Raw genomic sequence first — 13,160 nt, 5'->3', positions numbered from 1 at the left:
TAAATCTAAAATTATAAATAACGTTGTTTCACACGCATGTATATTTATATATATTAATTAATGTTCGTTAATCAACATGCATTTGCATAGATGTTTAAAAATATGATCAAGCGTACTGAATATACATGTATGACTGAAATTGTATATGGCATGCGAAATAACTTCATTATCGTGTATTATTTGAAAACGTGAACAAAAAATAGTCCGTAGACGAAAATGTGTATATTTAAGCATTGTATTCGTTAGATGGTATTGTTGCAAAATATTCAAGACAAAAAGTAATTGCAAAAAAAAATTGTCAACTTGACCAAAATATTAATTTACAAACGACTTACATGTTTCTTGATGTTCCATGCACGAATATAATCATAGTCAGTCGTTGAATGTATAAATATGTACACGAGTTGATCAGTCGACCATGCATTCTTAAAGATCTGCACATGAAATCATGTTTAAGTTTCAATACCATCAAATCGATCATTTATTAGCTGACCTGCAGCTGGCAAATGGGCAATTTCAATATCCCAATATTTCATTTTTACAGGAGGCGAATATTTCTTTCTTATCCCCGGTAAAAAAAAATATTATTTTGTTGTATATTATTATTTGTAAAATATAATTTTACTAGTTCCTTCATACTACTTTCCTGCTTCTGATTTTTCTCCTTTCAGGGACGGCTTTGACTGGAACATTTAAAAATCCAAGATTGACCTGACTCAAAATATCCTTCAAATTTTCAATGTTATTAAGCTGATCCAAGCCAATAAGCTTTGTTTCGATATTTCCAGCCGATGTGTTACATGCGTTGCACGCGTATGGAACGGATGCTGCTGAGGGATACATGAGTTTTATTTTATAATTATCTGCTTTGTTATCGGGACAGTACGGTACGAAAATGACCGGGATGAATCCAAGCTGACCAATTAGAGGAGTGCTTGCTGTACTACTAATGGTATCGTGTTCCTTATACGAATCAACTAAATAACAAGGACAAGCTTGTGGATTTGGTTCTACTGATGATGAAAATGATTTAATATTGATTGGATGTGGTGGTTGAACTCCTGTCGCAGTGATACTATGATCAGCTCGTTCTCCTTCGGACGACGTATTTACCTGTTTTATGAATTCAACAGTTCGGTCTTCGGGGGAATCAATATTTTCTCCTCTTCCGTTTTCCTCGTGTTTATCGAATTTCGTATGCACTATAAGTCGACTTCCTTGATGGTCTATTTTATAAGGTTGATTTTGTGGACCTTCAATAATGTCTTGAAATTCATAAGAATGATTGGCAAGATACTGAAATTCTTTTCGATAATGTTTCTGATGATTAACAGGAACTTGTTCAAAATTTGCTTCTGGTTCTTCGTCTAGGTTAGTATTCTCCGTTACCTCGTATCGACCATTTTGTTTATTTTCAATTCTTAATCCGTAAGGCTTAATGTTTGTATCAGTAGTTTCGTGTTTTTCTAAATTATCCGTCTGATTTTTTGAAAAGGTGTATTTTAAGTGATCTGATGTTTTCAATGTATCGTGCATTAATGAATTAATTGCTTTCGCATTATGGTTGATATTTTCTTGATAAATATCAAATTCGTTAAAATGTTCATACTTTTGCATTTTAAATCTGCTGTGATCGATATCAACGATTTCGCTTACTTTGATGGGGGATGAAATTTCCGACAATTCGCCATTATTTATCGCACTTGTAAAATTGCTGTTTGATTTTATAAGTGATTTTAAATTCATTTCTCTTGGAAAACTAGTTTTTATCGATAGATTAGTATTCACGGGTGTATAAGATTTCAGGCTTAAAATTTTCACAGGATTACGATATCGCGATTGTTCGGGAGGAATTGTACCTGGGAAATACTTTGGATCACCAGGCCAAGGCCCATCAGGTCCTGGAGATCCAGTTGGCCATGGACCATTAGGGCCTGGTTCACCTTCACCACCGACATCTCCAATACCACCTATGTCACCAATGGGTCCTGTTGGACCAACAGGGCCCCTGGGACCATTGGGATAAGAAGGATATCCACCACGAATCGGATGACCTACAAAAATATATGAAAATTCATAAGATTTTACTTTATTTGATCTGAAAATAAATATACGTCATTATGATTTACTTTTGATTATTATAATCTAATCAAAACTAAATAAATATAATACATACTTGGACTTCTAAGAAGCATGTTTTCCAGTTTTCCGCTAAGTTTAAATAAGCCCGTTCTTCTGCTTGTTACCGAAATGCTGGGATAAGTTGATGGGTAGCCAGGAGTTCCAGGATAGTTTACGCGTGATGGTAATGGTCGATAGTCTGATATGTTCTGTTTTTTAAGAGTATCCGATGTGCCAAGATATTCAACATGCTGTTTTCTTGCAGAGTTACCAATGTCTCCAGAAAAGTCTGATTTATTTAGAGAAATCCTTGTTCTGTCATGTTCATCAGTTCTTGTTTCCTTAAAAGGTACAGTAGTATCAGGTATGCCTGAATATCCAGAATATGATTCTGTTTTTGATATGCCACGATGTATAGAAGTATCTTGCTCATTTGATATATTAGAAGTCTCTACTTGATCAGAGTATTCAGGTTTTTGTTGAGTTCTTGATGGAGCAGACTGCCCAGAAGTATCAGAAGTACTTGGTATAACAAGTTTTTCATTAGTTCTTGCTTTCTTAAAAGGTAAAACATCATCAGGTATGATTGAATATTCAGAATACGATTCTGTTTTTGATATGTCATGATGTTCAGAAGTATCTTGTCCACCTGATGTATCAGAAGTTTCTTTTGCGCTGGAGTATTCAGATGTCGGTTGTATTTCAGATGAACCAGACTGCCCAGAAATGTTTACAGTACTAGAAGAATCTGTTGCGGTATTTGTGACAGGATATTGTCCAGGATATCTTGAAAAACCTAGAAACGTATAGGTTCCTGGTTTACTCGATTCTTCAGGACACGATTGTGTTTCTGATGTTTTTGAATGTCCAGTAAAGCATGGATTTCTTGGATTATCAGAAGTATCTGGTGTAACGTATCGTTCAAAGGAGCTTGCTTTACTTGAAGAGGAAGAAGCATCCGGTATAACAGAATATCCAGAATACGATTCTGTTTTTGATATGTCACGATGTTTAGAAGTATCTTGTCCACCTGATGTATCAGAAGTTTCTTTTGCGCTGGAGTATTCAGATTTCGGTTGTATTTCATATGAACCAGACTGCCCATAAATGTTTACAGTACTAGAAGAATCTGTTTCGGTATTTTGGACATATTGTCCAGGATATCTTGGTCTACCTGGAAACTTATAGGTTCCTGTTTCACTCGACTCTTTAGGACGCGATTGAGTTTCTGAGGTTCTTGAATGTCCAGTAAAGCATGGATTCCTTTGATTATCAGTAGTATCTGGTGCAACAAATTGTTCAAAAGAGTTTGCTTTACTTGAAAAGGAAGAAGCATCCGGTATGACAGAATATCCAGAATACGATTCTGTTTTTGATATGTCGTGATGTTTAGAAGTATCTTGTCCATCTGATGTTGTATCAGGAGAGTCCTTTGCGCTAGAGTATTCAGATTTATATTGTATTCCTGATGAGCCAGACTGATCAGAAATGTCTAGAGTACTAGAAGAACTTGTTACGGTATGTTCACCGTATTGCCCAGGTTGATATTGTTTTGGTCTATATGGAGTACTAAAAGTCTCTGGAGTACTTGAATGTGCAAAATGTGATGTTCTTTCTACTGTTTTTGCAATGTTTGAAGGTAATTGTATATTGCCAGGGTATAGAGGATGCGATAATGCTTTCGGTGGTGTTTTCGCTGGTTTTTCTGCAATACTAGGAGCCGATTGCATGCTGGAGTACACTGGATGAAATGATGTTCCTGGTGTTCTTGCAGTAAATGCTGGATTTTCTTGGGTTCCTGCAATATCATGTATGCATTATAGTGTTATATTCACTTATCCTATATTCAATGTTATTTCTTATATTCTACGATGACAAAGAGTATCTACCTGCTCAGTATGTTTAAGTGTTTTCTCGTTAATGAATGTCTGGTGTATTTGTTCTGTCAGGTGTTTTACAAATGTTATCGTATTCTATCGAGTAAGGATATTCAGGACTAACTGAGAGTGTTCTTTCGTTATCACTGTCTAAGAATCTAGAGGGTATCGGTGATGAAACTATAGTTTCTTTTAGGAAAGCAGAGATTGTATCATTAGAATCTGGTGAGTCGGTTTTATTTTCTTTAGGATCATATATAAATTCTTGTATATCAGGAGTATTTGGATATTCTGGTGTATGTATTGAAATTAAATCTGAATCTTGAATTCTAGAAGAGCTTGGTAAGGGAGAATTTATAGTAGAAACCTCTTGTATGCTTAAGTATTTAGAAAGTGGTACTTGTTCATGTTCTGTTATAATGTCAGAAAACGATGATTCGTCATGAGTCATAGATGGTGATTGTATAGCTAAATGCTCAGAAGAAGAGGAAGTGACTTGCTGTTCAGAAATGTCAGGTCCTGTTTGTTTGTCTAATTTTACACGATCTGATGACTTTTTTGACTGCATTACTTGATAATATATGTTAATCGGAATACTACAAATAATTGATGGTCTATGTGGAATTAGGGATGATGAAGCTGATGAGTGGGGTGAACTCTTTTTGGAAGAATACAGAATCATGTCTTCTGATGTACCTGAATATACAGAAGATTGTGATCCTTCTTTTTCAGAATTACTTTGTCCACTTGAAGTATCTGAAATATTTGATGTACCAGAGGTAGAAGGATGTGATGATACATTTTCATTAGAATTGTCTTGCATATTTTGAGTATATGAAGTTCCTTCTGTATCAGAATTTTCTGGCGTATCAGCGTATACAGGTTGTTGTAATATTTTTGGTGTTTTCGGTATTCCTAAGCTTCCAGAAGTTCTTGGTGTGCCAGGGTCTCTAAGATGCGATGGTGTTTCTGTTGAGCTTGGAGTACCAAAAATATCTTCTTTACCTGGGGAACCAAAAATCCTGGATGTGCTAGGATATGTAGGGTACAATGGAATTCTTATTATTCCTGGAACGTCAGAGGTTCCAGACTTTTTAGGTGTGTTAGGAATATTAAAAGTTCCAGGAGATTTTGGTTTATCAGAAATATCAAAATTGTCTGGTAGTGGAGAAAATACAGGTTGTGATGGTTTTTCTATAATAATAGGAGTTCTTGATGTGCCGCTGTATGGAGGTTGGAATGGTTTCCCAGGAGTGACGGATGTTCCAGATGTGTCTGGATATTCTGGATAAAATGATTTTTTTGGTAAGTCTGGAGTATTAAAAGTCAGTGGTTTTGCTGGTTCTCTAGGGGATCCAAGATGTGGCGGTGTTTTTTGTATTTCTGGAATGTCAGGAACTCTTGGTCTTCCTGGGATTTTCGGAGTGCTAGGAATTTCAGGTATGTCCGGTTTTTCAGGGTATTCGGGATGCGATGGTGTTCCATGTATTTCCGGAATGTTAGGAATTCTTGGTCTTTCTGGGATTTTCGGGGTTCTAGGAATTTCTGGTATGTCCGGTTTTTCAGGGTATTCAGGATGCGATGGAGTTCCATGTATTTCCGGAATGTTAGGAACTCTTGGTATTCCTGGGATTTTCGGAGTGCTAGGAATTTCAGGAATGTCCGGTTTTTCAGGGTATTCGGGATGCGATGGTGTTCCATGTATTTCCGGAATGTTAGGAATTCTTGGTCTTTCTGGGATTTTCGGGGTTCTAGGAATTTCTGGTATGTCCGGTTTTTCAGGGTATTCGGGATGCGATGGTGTTCCATGTATTTCCGGAATGTTAGGAACTCTTGGGATTTCCGGAGTGCTAGGAATTTTTGGTATGTCCGGTTTTTCAGGGTATTCGGGATATGATGGTGTCCTATGTGTTTCCGGTACTTCTGATCCTTTTGGGTTAACAGGAGTTTTTGGCGATGTTGGAATGCCAGGATGTTCTGGTCTTCCTGGAACACCCGGAGTTTCTGGTTTTTCAGGGTGTATAGGCCGAAATGGTGTTTCTGGTGTACCCGGAATGACGGGGTGTTTAGGTATTTCAGGAATTCCCGGAGTCTTAGATCCTGCAGTTTCAAAAAGAAAATTATGAAATTATTTAAATAACATTAATAATTATATCTAGATCATGTTTGTTTTCAATTTTCTTACTTCCATGGTCTGGGAGTAGTACGATATTGGGATTATTATTCGTCTCTTCGAATTGTGCACATATGGGTGGAAAATGTAATTTATTCCAAGCAGTTAGAATGCCGTGATGATCATGACGATCATCGTTGTCATTTTTTTCCGATTGGCTATCCTCATGATGTTCGTGTTCATGAAAAAATAATTCGACATTTTGTCCAGGCTTGACTACTCTGTATCCCCATCCATCGCTTATGTAAAATGTTGTTTTTAATTTTCCCAAAGGGTCCACGTAGCCATAACATCCATATGTAACGTCGTCCGGTCCGTGTACTTCATGATGAAATTGTCCATTAGGACTCACCTCGTAACCGTAGTTATATACATCTGATCAAAAATATTTGTAACTTTAATTTGATGAATTAAAAGACATAATAGTTCATTTATAATAGTGACGATTAATTATCTTGCTTTCTTTTGTCATTTTTACTTACTCGAATAAAAATTTTGATTCAGATATTGAGCCTTGTGTTCATCGTTGATATCGAAAATCAATTCCGTGCCTTTCTTTTTATCTTCTAACTGCGACACTACAGTGGTAGTAACCTTAGGAAAGTACATTTCTATTTAATCCTTAATTCATTCACTGCCAGGCAAATTTAGAGCGTCTTGCCCTGAGTGCCAAGATTTTACTTTTTAAGTAAACATGCAATTTCATTTAATAATATTCTAATAATATTAAGTTACAGATATATAGTATCCGTATGGTATGTATATTTATATAATGTTTCTTAAACAAAATAAAATTTTCATTCATCCGTTCTATTTCTAATTCCTAATTCAAACGGTTATAAACTTATTCCGTGACCAATTGTAATAAATCTAAACTTGTAACGCAAACAAATCTAGCCAATTAGAATTTAGATTAAAGTAATATTAATATTGATGTTAGAGCTTTCGAGATACGATACGTATTAGTCAACTTATTATTCAAAATGATGGTCCAAAATTGATAAGAAATTTTCATTTTGTGCTATCGCCAAGACATCATTTTATATTTCTCATCGAGAACGAGATAAAACACTTATCGTGACGTGCGATCTCATGATGTACACATGACGGAACACCAAGGTGAAGGGAAAGTAAGTTCGTTAAAAAAGCCTATGATGTATTCCAATACCTCTCGAGTTGTATACTATACGTATACGCGAGCATCCTTCATTTTTCAGACTCATTCGTTTGGTTTAATTGTCAGTTCCTTTTGCGTTACGACATTTAGCGAGCAGAGTGAGAGTAAAACGTTGATACTTCACCACGTAACACTTTCCACAAGATTTCGATCTTTCTTTCCGATGCTAATATATAAGAGATACCGCGTTTTGTTCGATGATATAATAAAAGATGAATTCATTTTCCGTTTCAAAGACAATTTCACGAGATAAATATATGTAGGAATTCGTGAAAAAATTTGGGCCGTTGGACTGACTGGAGGACCGGGACTCGAACCCGGATCTTCCGCTTTCCGGGCGACTGCTCTTTAACCAATTGAGCTATTCAGGGCCCACCGTCTAATCTTCTCACGAATGCCTATTTAAGTTTTGGCTTGGAGGTGCTCGCATCCCACATATATATTATTTTTTGTTTTTAAATTTAATATCCATTTGTTGGACATCAATGTGATATCATAGGTCATTGAAATCGAAACATGTCCGCCTCGTCGAAATAATATCGTTTGAATAATATCTTTCACTGACTGATGATCTCAGCGATTCCGTTGTTCCACCTACGAAAAAGGGAAAGTAAAATCCTCTTAAGGATACGAATACGTTCCCAGGGCCAGAAATGTTTTCAGCCAGACATTCAAAATGTAGGTGGACTATGTTTGATTGGAACGAGAAAATATTTCTAAATTTCGTTCTATCGGATAGAAAAGGTTATTGTGCTCTATTTGGAATAGCAGCTCTTTGTTTTTTATTTTCTTTCTTCTCGCCAAAATCGTATACCATTAACGAGGAAGCGTCATCTTGTCGAGTAATCGATGATCGCTAAATTATACGTTTATCCAAGAAGGGAAAACAGGCGGACCCAATATCGCGTGCTACTCCGCGTGACTATTATTAAATTACGTTAATATAATTATATTACGTAAAGTATATATATATATATATATTTATTTATAAGAGCATTCGAAGAGAGTAGATATTTTTAGATAAATTAATCAAATCGGAATATAGATAATATTTAAATCGTTACGTTATCTTCGATTGTGATTCGTTAATAAACGTATGCGTTTATGTTTTCTGTCCAATTTTACACGTGAATTATTTATATTACAGTTTTCATAGTTTTTTTTGTTTTTTTTTTAAGGAAGTTTGACCTTTCGGTTACCTCGAAAAACCGGATCTACACTTTTTTCTTTCTATTTCTCTTTCTTTTTAATACTATCTTAATTATTCACAAGCAAATCTACTTCGGTCAGATGACCAAAAGTTGTGTATCGATTCGACGAGCATCGGAAAAAACGAATCGACGCATCATCATCTTTTAGTGAAAGTTTTAACTCGAGTTGTGTAACGGAATAAACCGTCGATATATTGCTAACGGCTCTTGTAAAGGCCAAAAACGTTTCTTTCTTCCATGATCGTTTGTCTCTTTCGGACATCCACTTTCGTGTTCTGGTTTCTTCAAACGAAACTTATTCTCACTCGTTTCTTTTGAAAAAACTCGAAATAATTCTTTTTTCCTACTACTTCTTGATACTTCTATTCGATCATAATAAATTTATTATCATACCGTTCCAAGAGGGAACAAAAAAGAAAAAAGAAAATAAAATAAAAAAAAGAAAAAAAAAAAAGGAGGATCTCCGACGATCGATAACTTCGACCAACCAACCTTTTTTTTTGTCCTTCATTTTTCTTTTTTTATGAGATAGACATGTTGGCGTTATAGATTTATTGCATTATTCACTTTTCATACTTTTTATCCTTCTGTATCAGTAAAGTTTTTAAAGAGAGAAATGACATTAAACGAAATATCAAAAATTTAACTTGGCTTCACTTTGGTGAAATGAATTTTTTCTGACCCGTCGTTAAAAATTGTGATATTCAATTAAATTTGATATACATTCTAACGTGTTCTCTATACTTTTGCCCCTAAAATCTGACTTATGTAGCTTACAATTTTGTTCATAAACAATTAAAATTTATTAGCGATTATTTCATAAAAAGAATCATACTTTTTTTCCCCGATTAAACATTTCTTCGACGAGGAATAACTCAAATTAGTATAAATGGTAATTAGTGACTTTTGGTTAAACACAGACAGATATATAAAATAAATTTACATCGAACGAGTTATGGAAAGTAATTCTAACTGCGTAATCAATCACCAACTAGGAATCGATAGAACCTTGGAAAAGTTTATTGTCGGTTTGTTGCAACAGCGAAAATCAAAGGTTTATTGCAAGAAAGAAAGCAAGCTGGCCTTTGCAGAATGCAGTAGAATTCATTGTCAGACCCCATGAGCACCGGCCATAATAATAATAATAAGAAGAAGAAGAAGAATCATGTTTGTGGTTTCGCGGTTTTTCATTATTAAATGGCGAGAATAATTAACGGAATGTCGGCCGTATCACATTTGATTGAAATAAAAAAAGAATTTTACGTTCGCTAGTTGATGTAATACAAAAAAGTATTTATACACGCACTTTACGTGGGTACAAGTTAAATAAATTCATTTTAAAACAACCTCGCGAGGTCCTTTAATTTATTGCTCATTTATAATTTTACAACCCACTATTCGATTCCATCTGACAGATTATTTCGAAAGTATTATACCTATTGGTGTAAATTATAATGATCGATCAATTTGAAATTCCTTATATTTTACGAGATTGTAATCCCAGATTGTAATTAAGGAATCCAGTTTATTACGAATTATACGAATTTATTACGTGAAAATTCTTACAAATTGTTACTTACGTTTGTTATTTTATTAGTTTTTATCAAAGTTACTCATAATGAACGATGAGAAATACGGGGAGAAATGCTTTCGTGCAGAACTAATTAACTGTTTGTAAGCTTTGTATTTAACCGGCTGTATCGTGCCGTTAAACGTTGCATCTCTCTCTCTCTCTCTCTCTCGCTCTCTTTCTTTTTTTCAGTTTTTTTTTGTTCTTTCTTTCTTTTTCTTGAATATGTAAACAGTACAAACGGGATTGCGTCGAATGATAGGCCTCTTGGAAGATCCGAGGATAAAAAGATCTGACGATTTGACCGGTAGTCGTAGATCATTCTTGATTTTTCAATGGAAGACGTCTCGTTTATATGGACATCATTGTAACGTAATGTAAATTACTTATGTTAGTTACTACTGTAAAAAATAGAAGTCTGATAATCGGGGATGCTATATCGAGAATTGAAAAGAATTTCTTTTTTGTTTTAAATTTTATAAAAAAAACTCGTATAAATGATATAATAATTCACACATTTTGCATTTTGTATCTCCGTATTTTTTATCGTCCTACCCTTTCCGTTTTTTTTTTATGTGAAACACAAAAACTAAATGGAAAAAAAAAGAGGAACAAAAAGAGAAAAAAAGATAACAGGTGAATGATTAAAACTGAAATTTATCTGTCGAATGTGTATCGGCGAATTTCGCGATATCGGGGGGAAAATCCAATATTTCTTCCGTTAGTGGATTTGTATAACTTTTAATAGTCCGTTTAGATGATAAGCGATTGAAACGTTTGAAAATATCAAAACGGACGACGCGGTCTGTTCCTTTTTTCTTTTTTTTTTTTCTTGTCAATTATTTTCTTGATAAAATGACCGATTAAAAAAGAGTATTTTCTCCATTGGTTCGAGAAAAAATAGAAAATAAAATAAAAAAGAAAATAAAAGAAAAGAGTACTCGCAATAACGAACATTTGTTACATCTCGGTAAAAAAAAAGATATTATTCATCTCTTCCGAGAGATAATATTATTTTTCGAAATGGAGAGGAAAAAAAAGTAGAAAACTAAGAATACGAGAAAATGATAAGTTTGAGGAATTATCGCGATTAAGCGAGAAGATGTTAGATGATTGATAGTAGAAGTTCAAGGCTTAAGGAGTACTACACGTATAGAACTGTTTTCTTTCATATAGTGTGTGTGTGTTTGTGTGTGTGTGTGTATGCACATAACTGACACGTTTATATATCTGGCCTTTATGACATTGCTCCGATACGCCTCGTCGGAGAATCATGAATGAAATGTAGTGCAGCTGTGTTGCTCTCAGATGAATGGAAGTCAAGATCAATGAAAGCTGACGTTGCTCGCTTTCACGATTATTCGCTTCTACGATTCCTCATTTACTCGTTCAATGAAATATTCGGTGAATATGCATGCACCATTAGATATAATTCATTCAATTTTCTATTATTATTTCTATTATTTGCGGTTAGTCATTTTATTCGTTAATTAATTAGAAATATTTTGATTAACCCATTGCACTCGAGTGGCGCCGATAGGGCGCCCGGCTGATTTCGAGTGTCAACTCGAGCGGCGCCTATACGGCGCCCGGCTGATTTCGAGTGTCAACTCGAGCGGCGCCTATACGGCGCCCGGTAGCCTATTTTAAGTGTCAACTCAACCAAAACTAATTACAGAGTGTAGTATTTATCAAAGTTTGTTTTTTTTTTGACATATAAATGAATAAATTGATGATATTTTGTTATTTCTATACGCTTGTTTGTTTATAAATGTTTTTAAAGTATCTGTAAAATGTCGAGTGCAAAGGGTTAATATAAATTATCGTTAATAATGAATTTTGTTTGTTCAGCATAAGTAGTCAACTGTTAGATATGCAATTTTATTCTTTATATTTGATATTATTTATAAATTCTAATTATAAATAATCAAGCATTAATTTTTCCTACGACAATTGAATGTAAAAATCAAATGGGAATGTTAATTTATTCGAGAAGAAAGTGTATTGGAATATTTTGTTGTTTGAAATGACAGTAATCGTAGATTTGATTTTTCTTTCTATTGGAATAAGAAAATGAAAAAGAGCAGTAGTAGGTAGAACATGTAAATGGGGATCGTTGTTTCTATCACTGACAACTCTTCTTACCATTGATTTTTACGATTTTCTATTTGCAGTTGAATCGACATGCTCTGTCGATTTCGCAATCCTTTGGAATTTCGTCGCGGGAACCCGTACGCGTGTGTACGCAGACGCAGATCTAACATAAGCACGTGTCGTTCCTATATTTGCCTTTTTAATTCAAACCGTTCGAATATTACTATAACTTTTACTTTTATTCTATTTTCAAGAACTCTTCGAAGTATTTCATTCTCGTTTGGAATCTTTCCAAATTAATTATAACTTTGACAAAAATAAATAAACCTAGAGAGAGAGAGAGAGAGAGAGAGAAAATGTCCTACACTTTCATAGAAGAAAGAACGAGAAATAAAAATATCCTACACTTTCGTGAAAAAAATAAAAACAAACAAAATAAAACAAGACAAGAAATACGATTAAATTGGTGATCACTGATCGTCACGCGCACTATCGAAACTGCTCAATTATTTTTCATCCCACATAAGAAACTAAATTGCACTCGATGTCAAGTCGTAGTAGCAGTAGTAGTAGTAGTAGTATGATTTCATCCAAGTTGAAGTTTTCGTAGAGTAAGGGACGTACCAGGGTGAAGAAAGCAAATGTCGCAGGGTTAAGGCACATCTTGCGAAGCATTTTTCCGAAATATCCTGCTGAGTGTGAGAGAGAGAGAGAGAGAGAGAGAGAGAATCTTCTGTCGAGGAGGTGTCCTGTTGAGAATCCTGGAGTGTTGTTGATTCCTGTTATTGGCAAGGCATCCTTCGTCCTGGTTGTTGCGCCGTTATTAAAGGCGACCTCCTCTCAGCCTCGGATCACTCGAAAGATGATCTCTTATGTTAGTGAATTAGTACGCAGTTTGTGTGTGTGTCAGCTGAACTGAAAGACTGAAGTCGTCGCC

The 13,160-nt window shown here is 34.9% G+C and overlaps 1 protein-coding gene across 2 annotated transcripts; it reads right to left on the bottom strand.

The window, feature by feature from the left end:
* Window positions 1-179: 179 nt before the first annotated feature.
* On the bottom strand, window positions 180-13,117 carry LOC122521222 (proteoglycan 4-like). Of its 2 annotated transcripts, XM_043641756.1 has the most exons (7): window positions 12,848-13,117; window positions 6,654-6,765; window positions 6,184-6,546; window positions 4,695-6,098; window positions 2,177-3,919; window positions 1,114-2,054; window positions 180-683 (listed from the first exon to the last, which is right to left on the bottom strand). In XM_043641756.1, exons 1-7 carry the CDS (start codon window positions 12,896-12,898, stop codon window positions 639-641), a joined length of 4,659 nt encoding a protein of 1,552 aa, XP_043497691.1. In that variant the 5' UTR covers window positions 12,899-13,117; the 3' UTR covers window positions 180-638. The 2 variants fall into 2 exon arrangements, with proteins under 2 accessions (XP_043497691.1, XP_043497690.1); XM_043641755.1 differs by having other exon boundaries at window positions 180-2,054.
* Window positions 13,118-13,160: the final 43 nt, after the last annotated feature.

This window comes from Polistes fuscatus, unplaced genomic scaffold (genome assembly GCF_010416935.1).
Source record: "Polistes fuscatus isolate 324 unplaced genomic scaffold, CU_Pfus_HIC Scaffold4, whole genome shotgun sequence".
In the NCBI taxonomy this organism is placed as follows: Eukaryota; Metazoa; Arthropoda; class Insecta; order Hymenoptera; family Vespidae; genus Polistes; species Polistes fuscatus.
The sequence above is the reverse complement of the archived record's forward strand: the minus strand, read 5'-3'. Positions and strand labels throughout refer to the sequence as shown.